Raw genomic sequence first — 18,164 nt, 5'->3', positions numbered from 1 at the left:
CACTATTACTAACATATTGTGAAGAAATTGGGCAACAGAGTGGATTGATTAGATCCACGCACAAAATGCAGCAACTTAATAATCCCATTCCATTTACCATCCTCTTACTGAGGGCTCTCTGTTCTTATATACAGTGCTCTCATGCTCACATTTTGGGCTGGTAATTCGTACAACAGGTACTCCAATCCAACCATAGAAATTTGAGAACTTGAATTCAGCTTTTTTGTAAGAAATTCTACCTGGAATGTGAAACTGCTCTCAGTAAAAGTGAAGCTGTCAGATTCTCCGAGAAACCCAACTTATTCCCTCTTTGTCTGAATGCGCTCAGTCGCATGTCCAATGGGGTTACTGACTGATTAATATTTCACCATTGCCTTTTGGTTCAGAAACGGAAGTTGATATTCCTCAATACTCACAGTAGCTTCTCTGTAACTGACTGCACAGGTCCCAGAACCCAGCCTTCAGGCTGCTGTGAGATTGGACAGAGAGTTAATGTGGGTGCATACACCTGGATACAGGGCCTGGTACTGCATGGACTTCTCACTGTTCTTGTGTCATTTCATTTTACAACAAGCATTGATCCTCCAGTCCACTGCGTGTGTCCAATGTGTCAGCATTTTCTGTAGGTATGTCTGTTTGTATTTGTCTCTAGGTATCTGTCAGTCTATGCCTGTCTCTAGATATCTGTCTGTCTGTGTCTGCCTCTAAGTATCTGTCAGTCTGTCTCTTGGTATCTGTCTGTCTGTGTCTGTCTCTAATATCTGTCTGTCTGTGTCTATTTATCTGTCTCTGTGACTATCTAACTGGAGACTGTTTGTGTCTGTCTGTCTCAGAGTCTGTGACTCTGTCTCCAGCTTTCTGGCTCTGTCTGTGTCTCTATCTGACTCTGTGTCTGTCGGACTCCTGGTGTTCCTGTCACTGAGTTCCTGTTACATTTGAAATCATTTCCTTTCTGTGCCGATTTCGCTGAAGAAGAGATTTAGATATTTCACGACCACCTTGTTTCCTTTCTAATCAATTCTGGGAGCTCAGGACTCCGGCAGTAACCGGATCCCAGTGGGAAAATCCCAGCAGTGTGTTTGAGAGGACCAGGAGGTGTGGAGATGGGAACTGGCCACTGCTGACACCCACAGGCATTCAGTTTGACTGGACACTTTCTGTCTGAGTCTCTCTCTTTGCCACAAGAACAACAAAAAACAGAGAAATCCAGGTGACCTTCTTCTCTAAAACTCCAAATAATCGCAGGATCTTATTCACAGGACGAGGCCACGGAGGTGACAGAGGCGATCTTGGTGCTGTCATCAGACCATGGCTGCAGATTCTGCAGGGCATACAGGGATGAGTTGTGCAGACAGATGGGGTCAGGCTGGATGGGTTGACTGAGGGATTTCTGGAAAGCTTCTTGCTGTAGTTGCATCAGGATGCGGTTCGCTTGTTGCCGTTCTGCCTCTCGCTCCTCCGCTGTCTGCCTCCTTGTTTCAAACAGTCCAGCAGCAAGCAGAAGGATAAAGCAGAGAGAGTCTGTCAGTCACACCATCCCTCTAATCACACCATACCCCAGTCTATCTCACAGAGACCCCTGTGTGGAACTAGCCCCTCTAAAAGGCCAACTCCTTCAGAGGACTTAATCTCTAAATCCAGAATTACTGCCCCCTCTGGAATTCTCTCCTTAACCCTCCCCATTCCTCCATTCAGACACAGCAAAAAATCCACTGTCCGAGCAGTGATTCTGCATCAAACCTTTGATAACATTACTTTGGGCTATTCTGCATGTTAAAGGTGCTATATTAATGCAAATTGTTTTAAAACTTGGCTTTAAAAAACGCTTCATTTGAACTTGTTCCTTGGACATTCTGGGAACACCCAACCCACGGAGTGTCAGTAGGTACAGTGAGGAGTCTCACAACACCAGGTTAAAGTCCAGCAGGTTTATTTGGAATCACGAGCTTTCGGAGTGCTGCTGAAGGACCTGATGAAGGGGCAGTGCTCCGAAAGCTCGTGATTCCAAATAAACCTGTTGGACTTTAACCTGGTGTTGTGAGACTTCTTACTGTGCTTACCCCAGTCCAACGCCGGCATCTCCACATCATATCAGTTGGCCAAGTAACTCTAGCTGCACTTTGGGATTTACCATGGAGCTGGTGACACCTGTTTACTCGCTGTGGATAAAAAAAATCATTTCGCAGATGTTGAAAAAGTGAAATTAAATGATTAAAATACAGTCATTCGAGCCATTGCACCTGTGCTGCCTCTTTGCAAAAGCTGTCCAATTAATCTCATCCCCCACAGCCCTGCAAATGGGTCCTTTTTGAGGATTCCCCCAATTCCCTCTTTGGGAAGTTCTTGTTGAATCTGCTTCCACCGCCCTTTCAGGCAGCGCCTTCTAGATCACAACAACCCACTGTGTTAAAAACTTTATCCCCCCCTCTGGGTTGCTTGTCAATTACCCTAAACCTCCGGCCCTCTGAAAGAGTGCAGAAAAGATTTACTAGGATACTACTGGGACTTGATGGATTGAGTTATAAGGAGAGGCTGAATAGACTGGGACTTTTTTCTTTGGAGCGTAGAAGGCTGAGGGGTGATCTTATAGAGGTCTATAAAATAATGAGGGGCACAGATCAGCGAGATAGTCAATATCTTTTCCCAAAGGTAGGGGAGTCTAAAACTAGAAGGTGAGAGGGGAGAGATACAAAAGTGTCCAGAGGGGCAATTTTTTCACACAGAGGGTGATGAGTGTCTGGAACAAGCTGCCAGAGGCAGTAGTAGAGGCGGGTACAAATTTATCTTTTAAGAAGTGTTTAGACAGTTACATGGATAAGATAAGTATAGAAGGGTTATGGGTGAAATGTAAGCAATTGGGACTAGCTTAGTGGTTAAAAAAAGGGTGACAAGGATAAGTTGGGCCGAAGGGCCTGTTCCCATGCTGTAAACCTCGATGACTATGAATCTAAATATCCAGAATGAACTACTTAGCTGGAGGACAGGAAATAATTAAATAACTGTTGTTCTCCTCGCAGAAAACACAAAACGCCAACAACTTGGATTTATATTGCACCTTTTAAACAGCAAAACATCCCAAAGTGCTTCAAGGAATGTTGTCAAACAAACTACATTCAGCCCTGTAATAGGATATTAGGTCAGGTGACCAAAAACTTGGTCAAAGAGACAACTTTTAAGGAATGTCTGAAAAAGAGAAGTGAGTTGGCCAGATAGTGAAGCGATGGAGTAGTGAGGTAATTAGTGAGGACAGAGAGAGAGAGAGAAAGAGAGACAGGGAGAGGCAGGGAGAGAGGGGGGAGAGAGAGAGAGAGACAGGGAAAGGCAGAGAGAGAGGGGGGAGAGAGACAGGGAAAGGCAGAGAGAGAGGGGGGAGAGAGACAGGGAAAGGCAGAGAGAGAGGGGGAGAGAGAGAGAGACAGGGAAAGGCAGAGGGAGAGAGGGGGGAGAGAGAGAGAGAGAGACAGGGAAAGACAGAGAGAGAGGGGGGGAGAGAGAGAGAGACAGGGAAAGGCAGAGAGAGAGAGGGGGGAGAGAGAGAGAGACAGGGAAAGGCAGAGGGAGAGAGGGGGGAGAGAGAGAGAGACAGGGAAAGGCAGAGAGAGAGGGGGGAGAGAGACAGGGAAAGACAGAGAGAGAGGGGGGGAGAGAGAGAGAGACAGGGAAAGGCAGAGAGAGAGAGGGGGGAGAGAGAGAGAGAGACAGGGAAAGGCAGAGAGAGAGGGGGGGAGAGAGAGAGAGACAGGGAAAGGCAGAGAGAGAGAGGGGGGAGAGAGAGAGAGACAGGGAAAGGCAGAGGGAGAGAGGGGGGAGAGAGAGAGAGAGAGACAGGGAAAGACAGAGAGAGAGAGGGGGGAGAGAGAGAGAGAGACAGGGAAAGGCAGAGAGAGAGACAGGTCAGGTCTGAAGTTAAGAATATAGGTCAACAGAATCACAGAATGAGAACGCACAGAAAGAGCCATTTGGCCCATTTTTAATCCCACTCTTTTCCCAGAGCTCTACAAATTGTTTCCCTTTGTATATTCATCAATTTCCCTCCTGAAAGTAACTACTAAATTCTCTGCCCTTCTCTGTGTAAAAATGTTTCCGTGTGACTCCCTATTTCTGAGACTGGGAGATTGTGAAGTAGACGGTGAGGTTTGACTTAGTGTTTAGGTTCATTGGAATAGTGCAGATGCTCACAGGCGAGGGTTGGGTGGGGGTGGGGGGGTCTGGAATAAGAACAGGTAACAAAATAGAGTTTTCCACCAAATCAATTTTCAACCTCTCATTGGACAGAGCAAGTGCAACAGTCCCCAGGAACTGCCCAATTATACAACCATAGAAACATAGAAAAACTACAGCACAATACAGGCCCTTCGGCCCACAAAGTTGTGCCGAACATGTCCTGAACATGAACCATTTCTCATCTTCATTATCACCTCCTTTATTCAATAATGTTTATCAGGAATGTAATCCCCCGTCCCAGAAACAAACCATTACATTATTAATGTGTTTGATACACTGTCTCACAGAGTTGCTGGACCCAGTGAAAATACACTCAAAAATCATTCAGAAGAACCAAGCACAAAACACTCCACATAAAAGACAGCGATCCTCACATAAGAGGAACAGTGAGTCTCAAAACAAAGAGACAGAGAAATTATAGACTGACAGAGACAGACAGACAGACAGACACACACACACACACACACACACACACACACACACACACACACACACACACACACACACACACACACACACATGACTGAGATCTTCACACATGCAGAGAATCGCACATACCCACTCACCCACACACATGGACCTGCTCACGCGCACACACACAAACACACTCTCACACACACATGGGTAGAAGCACAAGGACAAGTGTCTTTATCTACCTGTTCATTATTTGCGTGGTTTGTTTTTAAGGACATTGATTTGTTGCTTCACACTTCCTAGTTTCTCACCATTGATAAGATAACCTGACCCACTTTTCCCCATTCCAAAGTGGATGACATTCCTTCACACTGAACTTTATTGGTTACAGATTTGCTCAATTATTTAATCTGTCTCTGTCACTTTCAACTCGCTAGTCCCATCGAGGTAACTCACTGACACTTCCCACTGAGTGTGTTCTGCATCTTTGGATTCCAACATAATCTCCATCCAATTCATTAGCAAATACAGTGAGAAGCTGAGACCCCAGGAACAGTTCCCTGGGAAACATCAGCTGTCACAACAGCAATCAGAGTACATACCCTTTACCCTCTCTCTCTGGCTCTACCCCTCATCCCCCTCCCCATTAGCAATCCAGATCATTAGGTTATCTACCATTCATGTTTTTTCACTTTGGTGAATAACCTCTGGTGTGGATTATTATCAAATATCAAAAGCCCTGTTTTGATATTGAGGAATGAGTGGAGGCACTGGATACTGCAAAGGTGACTGACCCTAACAATATTCCAGCAATAGTACTGAAGACTTGTGCTCCAGAACTTGTCGCTCCCACAACCAAGCTCTTCCAGTACAGTCACAATACTGGAATCTACCCGACAATGTGGGAAATTGCCCAGGTATGTCCTTAATACAAAAAGCAGGACAAATCCAGTCCGGCCAAAGTTATTAAGTTGTACTTACTCAGTAATAACCTGCTCAGCGATGCCCAGTTTGGGTTCTGCCAGGGGGTCACTCAGCTCCTGATCTCATTACAGCCTTGGTTCAAACATGGCAAATGAGCTGAATTCCAGAGGTGAGGTGAGAGTGAAGCCCTGGACATCAAGGCCACATTCAACTGAGTGTGGTATCAAGGAGCCCTGGCAATACTGGAGTCAATGGCTATCGGGGGGAGCAAACTCTCCACTGGTTGGATCCATAACTGGTACAAAGGAAGATGGTTGTGGTGGTTGGAGCTCAATTGTCTCAGCTCCAGGACATCTCTGCAGGAGTCCCTCAGGGAGTGTCTGAGGCCCAACCATCTTCAGCTGCTTCATCAGTGACCTTCCCTACTTCATAAGGTCAGAAGTGGGGCTGTTCGCTGATGATTGCACAATGTTCAGCACCACTCACGACTCCTCAGATACTGAAGCAGTCCATGTTCAGGATCTGGACAGAATGCAAGCTTAGGCTGACAAGTGGCAAATAACATTCGTGCCACCCAAGTGCCAGACAATGATTGTCTCCAACAAGAGAGAATCTAACCATTGTCTTCTTGACAAGAACAGCATCATTGCTGAATCCACCACTAACAACTTCCTGGGGTTACCACTGACCAGAAACTGAACTGGACTTGCCATAGAAATACTATGGTTATAAGAGCAGGTCAGAGGTTGGGAATCCCACAGTGAGTAACTCACCTCCTGATTCCCAAAGCCTATCCACCATCTACAAGGCACAGGTCAAGCATGTGATGGAATACTCTCCACTTGCCTGGATGAGTGCAGCTCCAACAACACTCAAGAAGTTCAATACTATCTGGGACAAAGCAGCCCACCCAACATCTTCAACAGTCACTCCCTCCACCATTGATGAACAGTGGCAGTCAAGTGTATCATTTACTAGCTGCACTGCAGCAACTCACCAAGGTTCTTCAGGCAGTGCCTTCCAAACCCATGACCACGACCATCTAGAAGGACAAGAGCAGCACATACCTGGGAACACCCCCACCTGGAGGTTCCCCTCCAAATCACTCACCATTCTGACTTAGAAATATATCACCGTTCCGTCACTCACACAATTGCACCATAGAAAGCATTCTTTCTGGTTGTATCACAGCTTGGTAATGGGCTCCTGCTCTGCCCAAGACCGCAAGAAACTACATAGAATCATAGAACCCTACAGCGCAGAAAGAGGCCCTTCGGCCCACTGAGTCTGCACCGACCACAATCCCACCCCAGGCCCTATCCCCATACCCCTACTCATCCCAGGACACTAAGGGGCAATTTTAGCATGGCCAATCAACCTAACCCACACATCTTTGGACTGTGGGAGGAAACCCGAGCACCCGGAGGAAACCCATGCAGACATGAGGAGAATGTGCAAACGCCACACAGACAGCGACCTGAGCCAAGAATCGAACCCAGGACCCTGGAGCTGTGAAGCAGCAGTGCTAACCACTGTGCTACCGTGCCGTCATGAATGTAGCCCAATCCCATCACACAAACCAGCCTCCCATCCATTGACTCTGTCTCCACTTCTCGCCGCCTCAGAAAAGCAGCCAGCACAATCAAGGACCCCACGCATCCTGGACATACTTTCTTCCATCTTCTTCCAACGGCGAAAAGATACAAAAGTCTGAGGTCCCGTACCGACCGACTCAAGAACAGCTTCTTTCCTGCTGTCATCAGACTTTTGAATGGACCCACCTCGCGTTAAGTTGATCTTTCTCTACACCCTCGCTGTGACTGTAACACTACATTCTGCACTCTCTCGTTTCCTCCTCTAGGAACAGTATGCTTTGTCTGTATAGTGCGTAAGAAACAATACTTTTCACTGTATACTAATACACGTGACAATAATAAATCAAATCATTGAATAATAGAATACTATCATTACAGCACAAAGACCATTCGGCCTCTGATTCTGTACTGTTCATAATAAGATCATAAAACCTAGGAGCAAAAGTGGACCATTCGGCCCATTGAGTCTGCTCTGCCATTCAATGAGATTGTGGCTGACCTGATGTGATAATCTTCAAATCCACTTTCCTGCTTTATCCCCATAACCCTGGATTTCCTTTACTGAATAAATATGTCTATCTCTGCTATGGACGGAGATAATGACCCAGCCACAAAGAGGAACCTATTCCTCGGCTTTATCCATGCAAATGTTTATTTAATTCTTTTCTGAATTGCAGAATTCACTCTTTCTCGCCGAGTGTGGACTGTGATTTAATCCTGATCATTTATAGAACTCACAGATTTGTATCCATGGGGGCTCCGGATCCTGATCCCAGTTAATTTGAACCGGGGCACTTTGGTTCCAGACAGTTCCAGAAATCCCTGTCCGCAATCTGATGAAGGAATGTTTAAAAGCAATCCTTTTGGGATTTCCCAAGGCTGGCTCCTTATCCAGGATACACACAGACAGCGATCCTGGGCACACCGAGATAATCCAGGACAATATTCCTGCTTTCCCAGCACTGTTCCCCTGAGAATGTCCATCCCAGAAAACTCACAATCCACCCCGTGTTTTCCAGGATGGGCTTTGCAGTTTTGCACTGAACAGTGCATCCCAATTCCCAACCTCATCCCAATTCCCGGCTTCTTCCCAATTCTCGGTGTCATATCAGTGGAATTCTCTCCCTTCCATTCCATCTGCTCCCTTCTCAACTTCCCAGCATTTTCCCGGTTTCCATGTTTTCCTCTCCCGGGTCCTGGGAGCAGGAATTTGGGAATTCCAGGCTCCAGAGGCTGGTGGATTTTGCACCTCCTGCCCTCTCGCTGAGTGAGGGAGCCCCGATGCGGAACAACTCAATCTTACCGAGCCCGGCCAAGCAACCCTCCACAGACCGGCGGCAAAAGCAGACCCAGAGCTACTGGATAATAAACTGGCCCCGGGATTCAGAGAGGGGGGAAGTGAGAGAGAGAGAGAGAAATAAAGAGACTGAGAGACAATCCAGAGAGAGAATGAAACAATGAGAGAGAGAGAAGGAATGAAACAGTGAGAGAGAGAAAAAAATGAAACAGAGAGAAAGAGAGAATGAAAGAGGAAAACAGAACAGAGAATGAAAATCAGAGAGACGGTGAGAATGAAAAATACGCACAAAGTAAATGGAACAGAGAGAATGAAATACACACAATGAAAGACAGACAGAGAGAGGGAGGGAGGGAGAAGGAAGCAGACAGAATTAACGGGGGGGGGGGGGGGGGTATTTTTGCTCCGATTTGATCAAATTTCGATTTCTCACAAACAAAAACTTCCCGAGTGAAGTTTAACAGAAAATGACACCAGGACCGCCCCCCCCCCCAACACCCGGTTCCGCTACTCATCCAGTCCCCTCACCCCCACCTCCCCCCCCCCCCCCCACACACACACCCACTGCCCAGTTGCCCAGTCACAAAACACCCACCTCCACCCCAACCCACCCACCCATCCAGTCCCCTCACCCCCACCATCCAACACATACACCCACCGCCCAGTCCCAAAACACCCACCCTCACCCCATATATACCTACCTACCTCCCTCCCCCTCACACACCTACCCACCTCCTCCCCCCCAACACACATCTACCCTCCTTCCCCCACCCCCCCCCCCACACACCTACCCACCTCCCCACCCTCCCCCGGGTGACCCTATCCCAAATCCCGGCTCTTCAGTCACAACCGCTTCCACTCAATATCCCCCTAGATGTTTTTGGAAAATTGCGGGGAATTTGTAGGTTCTGGAGTATCGGAGAGAAACAGCGATGCAGACAGACAAGGAGCGAGACAGGCTCACACCGAGAGCAATCCCAGATCTCTCTGATTTGGAGAATATTCTGGATTGAGGTCAATCAGCGACAATCGATGGGCGAGTGGGAGAACATCCCAGGGAGCGGCTACAGGCGGGAGAATAACTGCTGTTAAAATAATATCCCATTCTCAACCCAGATAAGGAAGTAAATCGAAGAGGAACTTGTTGCCTGGAGAAAATGATTTCCTCTTGTTTCCTGGGACATGATGTGGAGATGCCGGCGATGGGCTGCGGTGGGGTGAGATTTCTTACTCTCCTGGGACATCTCGCCAACGGGAGAGAATGGAATCTAATCACCCAGTAATCATTACGGAAAATCACTCATAACTGGCAGAATGGATGCGTAATTAGCAAATTAAATTTATTTCAGATAATTGCGAAGTAGTATATTTTAGTAGGAAGAATAAGAAACCACATACTGTTTGGAAAATAAGTGTCTAAATGGGATAGAGGAACACAGAGGTGCGAGGATTTAGATGCACAATTCACTAAACATAGTGACACAGATTAATCATGCCGCACAAAAGAAACAAAGCACCTGGCTTCACTTTTACAGGGCGAATTGTAAAGCAGGAATTTTATAGTAAAGTTGTATCAAACTTAATTTAGACAACAGCCAAAGTACTGTGAACAGTTCCAGAATCCACATTACAAAAAGGATATAGAGGCATTGGAGAAGATACAAAAAAGGTTTATTAGAATAATCCAGAATCAAGAGCTTTTTAATCATCAGGAAAGGTTGAGCAGACTGCGGCTCTTTCCACAACAGAAGGGAAAGTTGAGGTGAACTGATTGAGGTCTTGAAGATTTGAAAGGGTTTGACAGAGTTGACGTGGAAAAAGTACCGTTTCTTGTAGGCAAACTGAACTAGCGACCATAATTATAAGATTACAAATATATCCAAAAGAGAAACCATTGGAAAATCTCAGCAGGTCTGGCAGCATCTGTAAGGAGAGAAAAGAGCTGACGTTTCGACTCCAGATGACCTTTAACAAAGCTAATGTATCCAATTGGGAATTTAGGAAAAACTGAAAGTGGTGACAATGTGGAACTCACTACGAGGAGTAGTGGAGACAAATAACGGACAATAGCATTTAAGAACAAACTGACACAGCATGAAGCAGGGGGAGAGGCGGTGGTGTCATTTTTATACATCTGAGAGATCCGGATTTTATTCCATTCGATTTTTCCAGAAGGAGATGGTGACTGTTGCTACCGTGGCCCAGTGGGTTAGCACTGCTCCCTTACAGCGCCAGGGACCCGGGTTCGGTTCCCGGCTCGGGTCACTGTCTGTGTGGAGTTTGCATGTTCTCCCCGTATCTGCGTGGGTTTCCTCTGGGTGCTCCGGTTTCCCCCCACAGTCCAAAAGCCAGGTAGATTGGCGATGTTAAATTGCCCCGTAGTGTCAGGGGGACTAGCAGGGTAAATATAGGGATAGGGTGGGATTGTGGATAGTGCAGACTCGCAGGGCCGAATGGCCTCCTTCAGCACTGGAGGATTCGATTCTATTCTCATTTGGCTTTTAAATTATTTCCTAGAGTTTAAACACTTCACAAAGGTTTCCAAATCTAATCGATTCTGTCCCAGAATTCTGAAACTATTTAACCATCTCTTTCTCTCTCTCTCCCTCTGGGCCGGGATTGCTCAGCTTTCTCCGGGGTTTTTTCTCGGATGAAGGAAGGTTCCCTCCGGTGGGATGGTGGCTGGAATTCCCGGTTTGAAGGCGGTGATACCGGCAGCTTCCCTGGGTCTGGGAGTGGGAATGGAGCCGCGGCGAGCCGGGATAATGTGGCCGAGGACAGTATCCTGCGGAATTCCTGACACACAAACTGTGCGGAGTCGGGAATAAGGTCTCCATTCGGATTGAGTGGAGTTTGGGGATGGGGGTGGCGATTGAGGGAACAGTGTGGATATTGGGGAATAACGGGGAGGGCGAGTTCTGGAGAATTTACTCGACAGGATTTACAATAAACACCAACACTTCCTAAATTTGGTTTCGATTGGAGTGTGAAACGGCGGGAATGGTTTGGAACGAATCTGTTTCAGGGAATAATCAGGAATTATTGAGTAAACAGTTTGCGGTTTAAAGGGGATTTTGTATAGGGGATTGCAGTATGTGCGGCTGGAGGGAGAATGCGGTAAAGATTGGTGTTTATTGAGTTCAGACATGGTGTAAGGAGACTCCTCTCTCCTCCAGTCCACCCCACCAGCCCTCTCCTCCTCCCGCATGGGCTTATCCGGCCTCTCCTGGGGTGTCTCTGTCCCAGTCACTCCCTGTGACAGGGGGCTTGTAGTCACTAGCTGATTTGGAAATATCTTTCCCACTGCTTTCTCTATAGAATTCACGGCTCTCAGCTGGTTCCGTTCCTGCGGTCACTGAAATCCTTTCACCTTCTCTCCGGATCACCTTTTCTAACATGTTCCCGCTCTGTGTGTGCTGTGATTAAGGTATGAAACGAATCTCCCAAAGCTTGCCGACTTTTCAATGGTTTTTCGCCAGGAATTGATGTCAGATTTGGGAGTTTTACTAACCTGCCCCAGTGTTTCTAATCAGCTCCACGCATCTCCCCCTCCGTCCCTTTCACACTCTCTCCTTCCTCAGTTGTATACGGAACTGGTTACTTACCTGTAATTTCCAATCACATATCCCCACTCTGTTATATAAAACATCGAGAAACTCCCAAAGTGCTGGGGTTGGGCGGGGGGGGGGGGGGGGGGGGTGGGGGGAGGGGTGGAGACAGGGGGGAAAGAGAGAGGGGAGAGAGAAGGAGATGGGGACAAAAACCAGAACTCGCTGAGAATGATGAGAGTGATGTGGGTAAATGAATATAGTTCGGAGGGGACTGAGTGAGGAATGAGTACGGGACGCCTGGTGTTCATGTTCCAGTCCAGTTGATATTATGCTATGAATATTGTCTTATTTTCCCTGGAGTGAGTTTTGGTGCTGTGTTTGAGTTGAGTGGGGCTGTCAGGGTAGTGTGAGTTTAATTGTGAATTGTCCCCTCTCCCTGATCAATATTGGGACTGAGGATAGAGAGAATTTTGATTTGATTTTTATTGTCACATATATTAGTATACAGTGAAAAGTATTGTTTCTTGCGCGGTACGTACCGTTCATAGAGAAGGAAAACAGAGAGTGTAGAATGTAGTGTTACAGTCATAGCTAGGGTGTCATTGTTAGAGAGTTAAAAAAGAACTAGAATGAAGCTTTAGAAGCATAGAACGAGAGTAAAAGATAGAATTCTAAGGTGTGCTGGGCACAGCTTGCAGGAAGTCGCCTAGAAAAAAAACAGGTAGGGGGGACTGGGAACAGAGAGGGAGAGAGAAACATGGGGGATTGAAGGCAGAGAGAGGGAGAGAGAGAAAGGAAAAAGAAGATAGAGAGAGGGAGATGGAGAGAGAGAGAGAGAGAGATGGGGATTGGGGACAGAGAGAGGGGGAGAAAAGAGAGGGAAATGGGGGAGAAAGAGAGAGAGAGAGATGGGGATTGGGGACAGAGAGAGGGCGTGAGGTGAGTATTGGGGAAAAAGAGAGGGAGAGGGGAAAGTGGGGCAGGCTTTCAGTCCCCTGGCCAGCCTCGCATCCTGGCTGTTCTCTCTCCTACCTCCACTTTGTCCGCCGGTTCTGGAACCAGGTTTTGACTTGGGCGTCAGTCATTTTCAGAGCTTTGGCCAGTGCCGCTCTCTCGGCGGAAGCCAGGTATTTCTGACGGTGGAAGCGTTTCTCCAATTCGCAGATCTGTAAGCGAGTGAAGGAAGTCCGAGGCTTTTTCTTTTTGGGGGGAGTTCTGTTTTGGTAAGGGTGTCCTATCCGGCGGCTCACGGTGAAGGGAGACAGAGCCACTACAACACAAGCAGCAAAAGGAGAGAGAGGTGTTAGTGTTGATCAGGGAGAGGGGACAATTCACAATGAAACTCACACCATCCTCAGAGCACCTTAAACACAGCACCAAAACACACTCCAGGAAAAATGAGACAATATCCTCGTTTCTCTTGATCATAGCATAATATCAACTGGACTGGAACATGAACACCAGGCATCCCGTACTCATTCCTCACTCAGTCCCCTCCTAATTATATTCATTTACCCACATCACTGATCATTCTCAGCGAGTTCTGCGGCCGAGCACTGATTCCTGGCCCAGTGGGCTGGAGATTAACTCAATTCCTGATTTTAATTGGTGTTTTCACGGCCGGAGGTGCCGGATTCTGGGCGGTGATATTGTAGGGTTTCATTCAAGAACTGTTAGAATAGTGAGTGTGTGAGGGTAGGGGAGTGAGGGAAGGGGAGTGAGGGAAGGGGAGTGAGGGGGTGAGGACAGGGGAGTGAGGGGGTGAGGACAGGGGAGTGAGGAGGTGAGGACAGGGGAGTGAGGAGGTGAGGACAGGGGAGTGAAGGGGTGAGGACAGGGAGTGAGAGAAACAGTGTGAGGGGGTGAGGCGGTGTGAAAGACAGACAGAGAGACATAGAGACAAATTTACCAAGACACGGAATAGAGTGAGTGAGGGAGAGAGACAGAGTGTAAAAAAATAGAGAAAATGGAGAGGGGAATGAGACAGAGAAATAATAGAAAAATGAGCTGGAGAATTGGATAAAATATAGAAGGCGGGATAGAAAATAGGATTAGATAGAGAGAATTCGATAGAAGAGAGAGAATGAGAGAAAAACGGAGCAGCTGATAAAATGCCAGAGAATTTGATAGAGAACAGAATGGTTAGAGTTTCTGTAATAAACCCAGTGAAAACTAATGCTGGGGCAGACTGTCTGGGGGTGTCTGGGGGGTGCCAGGATGGTGGGTGCGGGGGATCAGTGTATTTTAAATCAAGGCGGTGTTTGGAAATCATTTCCAGCCGCTTCCCGCATTTGGGCCCTTGGAGATGTGGGCGAGCCTGTCCGAAGCCGCCAGCGCAATGCTGTTCCCGCGGAACATTTCATTAACTAGGAAGGTTTTCAGAATAAAATGAGGCGGAGGGACAGTGTCTGAGTTTCCAATCCCAAATCAGGAGTTGTCCCAGAATCGAAATCATTCGAAAAAAAATTGTAAAAGAGAAGTTATTGTAAAAATACTTGCAGTAAAAAAATGTGGATTTAAACCGCAATTAGAATGTCCAAAATCTCCAATTTAAAACTACATTTTTACAAACAGGATTTGTCTCAATTAATTAATTCTTCACAAACCCAGTGATTTAATTTGATACATGATAAATTAATATATGGGTGAATTTGAGGATATTTGTAATTATATTTAAATATACACCAATGTTATATTAAAATGGTATAAAACGTATTAATGCACTTGAGATTAAAATTGTACCCGTTAAATCGCCAAATTAATTTCATTTAATTTGTAAATAAATGCAAGTTATTTTTAACTAAAAATACAATTATTAATTTAGCCTCTGCCCGGTTTAAATATTTTTGATAGGGAATAGTTTCCCGGAAAGATTAGTAAGCCCCTGGCATCAACAGTTTTCAGACGCAGAATGAAAATGACGGGAAAAGGGAGACTGGATTCGAATTTAAATTCTGGAAAGGGATTTAGAGATTATCCTGGGATCGGAACAGGATTATTTAACATTGAGAGGTGGGGTGTTTAATTTAGCAAGCGGGCTCTGGATGATGTTTGTGAGGCTATTGAAAATTAAGGAATATTTTCCATAGGTTAAAGATCCGGGAATACATTTCCACACTCAATTCGGAATGTTTTAACAAGCTATTTTTAATAATCAGAATTTTAACCGTTCCTTCATAAACTGATAACGAAATAAAACATTAAAGCCTGTGTTTAAACATTAGAAAAAATATTTTTTAAAGGATAGACTGTCTTATAATCACAACATTCTGAAATATTTTAAAAATGGGATACATTGAGATGAGATAGACACACACACACGTCTGGTTTACACAGGAATAACTGGATAAATTATTCCAGGGATCTGAAATGTATTTTCAACCCCAAACAGTGAAATGAAAGGGAAAGTTAAATGTTAGTTTGAGTGGCGAGTCAAGGCGGCGAGACCCATCCATCCACCCCCCATCTCTCTCTCCCTTTCTCCCTCTCACTTTCTGCTCTTACCTGTGAATCTATCCTTGGTGTATCTCCTGTTACTCTCCATCCAGGGGAATGTCAGATTGCTCAGGTTGCTGTTGGAGTTGGGGACAGTTGACACTGCGCTGCTGATGGGCTGGTGCACCCCAGTGGTGACGGGCCGATGGGCCGGTACTCGGATCACACCGGCCGGGTTCAAGTTGTTGCCCATAGCCAGGTTAACCCCGTAGGGGCCGGCCAGCGGGGCCAGGCTGCAGGAGTTGCTGTAGGAGCCCCCGCCGCCGTTGTTAGTGTAGTTGATGGCCATGTTACTGTAACTGGCGCCCACCATACATCCCAGTCCATAGTCCACATCTTGGAGTCTGGAATTCGGGATCATGCAGCCCCCTTGTTCCGGATTGTTCAATATCTGATCTATTCCAAAGCTAATGGGTTCGTGCTGGGAGTGAGTGTGGTGAGGGTGTAAATGATCCATTCTGGCCCACAGGAATGTGATGCTTTTCGAGGTCACCAGCCGAGATCCGCCAGTCTCTTTAATCAGAAGCCTGGTTGGTGTCGCTCCTTCCCTCCCGCAAGCTGGCCAGGCCGCGGCTTGCACAGGATTTCAGAACAACTCTTCAAACATCAATCATTGCCTTGTAACAACTCCGGGACAGAATGCATGGCAGAATGGTGGGCTGGCTTCATCATCATTGGCTGAGAACTGAGTGACAGAGAGAGGGGAGGGGGAGAGTTTACAAACAGCCGGGACAGTCAGGACACTAACCTTATAAATCCCCCTCCAAATTCAGACAGAAAAGGCGCTTCCAGCTCCCCAATTATTTACTGCAACAGCTCACAGCAAGATCATTCTCCATGGTCAGGGACAAGCCGGTCAGATTATTATCATCGAATATTCACAGTGGAAAGCTCTGCTACACAAACACATCTCTACATAATATCAGAATTTATAACTCACCCCCTCCAGTCCCTAATCCCTGATCCTAATTCCTGCTTCCAGATCACACTCTCTCTCCAACTCACAAACTGATCACCAGAAACATTCGTTCGAAAATCCCAGACTCGGCAAAGAAACAAGTACTTATTCCATTTAAAATGCGATAAACCGATTGGAAGCGGTTGTAAAAACGATGGTATATTCGGTGACTATAAAGAATTTGAATTTAAACTCCTGCGTGCAGCGACAAAGTGGGTTTGGAGGTAAATATATAGATTTCATTGCAGTGGGATTGCACAGGCAGTGGGATTGGTTTCAGAAAGCCTTTGAGAAAGTGACTCTGTCAACACACAGAAAACAAGGACAAAAACCTCCCCCCAAAACCCCCGACAATAGTTAAATCAGCGGGAAAATACATTCCTCAGAAGATTGAACACAAATTCCTAAACTATAATCCATTTATTCTACAAATAACCTCAGTATCATTCCGATTTATTCCATTGAAACTTTGAGCAGAAACTACGGATAGGTGGAAAATGATTTGAAAACAGCGGAATAAATGAACCAAATCTGAAAGTGAATTATTTCAAATGAAAACAAACGAAAATTCCAACCAATCTCCGCATTGAGAGCGGAATTGGAAAATCTGATATTCCTGTTCAGATTATCGGCGGGAAGAGGAGATTGGATTCGATTGTAAATTGTAACGAAAGACAAGGTTTAATTGATTCATATAAAGGGCCGCATGTTTGGTCATCTCAGTTTCAATTGTCAATGACCCAGAGGAAGGTTTGTGTGAGCCGCACTCCCCCTCTCTCTGCCTTTCACACAGTGAGCAGCGGGTTAGGGGACACCTGTCCTCATCTGTACCTCAGCACAAAGAAACCAGACACCCCCACACACCCCCAGATACCCAGACACCCCCCCAGACACCCACACACACACACACCAGACACCCCCTCACACACCCTGGATACCCCCACACACCCCCAGACACCCACACACACCCCCAGATACCCACACACACACACACGACACCCACACACACCCCAGATACCCACTCACACACACCCCAGACACACACACCCCAGACACACACACACACCCCAGATACCCCCGCACACCCCCAGACACCCACACACACCCCAGATACCCACACCCCCCCCAGATACCCACACACACCCCCAGACACCCACACACATCCCCAGACACCCACACACACCCCCAGATACCCACACACACCCCCAGATACCCACACACACCCCAGATACCCACACACACCCCCAGATACCCACACACACACCCCAGATACCCACCCCCCAGACACCCACACACCCCCAGATACCCACACACCCCCCCAGACACCCACACACATCCCCCAGATACCCACACACCCCCAGATACCCACACACATCCCAGACACCCACACACACCCCAGACACCCACACACCCCCAGATACCTACACACACCCCCAGACACCCACATACCCCCCAGATACCCACAACCCGCCCCCCCCAGATACCCACACACTAACTCATTCCTCAAGAACAAAACTGGATTTGACATTTCTGATTCCGCCTGATAAATTCACAATTCATCTTCATTGGTACATTTAGCGGAACATCCCGTCACCCGCCTCTCCCTTACACTCCCCCTCTCTCTCACTCTCTCTGTCACACACTTCTCTATTGCACTCCATCTCTCCCACTCATTCTCTCACACTCCTCCTCTCTCTCACACTCCT

The 18,164-nt window shown here is 46.8% G+C and overlaps 1 protein-coding gene across 1 annotated transcript; it reads right to left on the bottom strand.

Annotated features, from left to right (window-relative positions):
- Nucleotides 1-1,249: 1,249 nt before the first annotated feature.
- tlx1 (T cell leukemia homeobox 1) lies at nucleotides 1,250-15,957 on the bottom strand. The gene is made up of 3 exons (XM_080205346.1): nucleotides 15,510-15,957; nucleotides 13,038-13,275; nucleotides 1,250-1,472 (listed from the first exon to the last, which is right to left on the bottom strand). Exons 1-3 carry the CDS (start codon nucleotides 15,955-15,957, stop codon nucleotides 1,250-1,252), a joined length of 909 nt encoding a protein of 302 aa, XP_080061472.1.
- Nucleotides 15,958-18,164: the final 2,207 nt, after the last annotated feature.

The sequence above is a fragment of the Carcharhinus amblyrhynchos genome, chromosome 17, assembly GCF_965287045.1.
Source record: "Carcharhinus amblyrhynchos chromosome 17, sCarAmb.v2.hapA, whole genome shotgun sequence".
NCBI lineage: Eukaryota > Metazoa > Chordata > Chondrichthyes > Carcharhiniformes > Carcharhinidae > Carcharhinus > Carcharhinus amblyrhynchos.
The sequence above is the reverse complement of the archived record's forward strand: the minus strand, read 5'-3'. Positions and strand labels throughout refer to the sequence as shown.

Bases quoted from the DNA above. Each gene is read 5' to 3' on its own strand.
- tlx1 (XM_080205346.1), bottom strand. From the start codon at position 15,957: ATGGATCATTTACACCCTCACCACACTCACTCCCAGCACGAACCCATT. The intron at 13,276-15,509 runs GTAAGAGCAGAA...CTTGTGTTGTAG, and splicing joins CACCAAGGATAGATTCACAG to TGGCTCTGTCTCCCTTCACC. The intron at 1,473-13,037 runs GTAGGAGAGAGA...GTTTGAAACAAG, and splicing joins AACCGGCGGACAAAGTGGAG to GAGGCAGACAGCGGAGGAGC.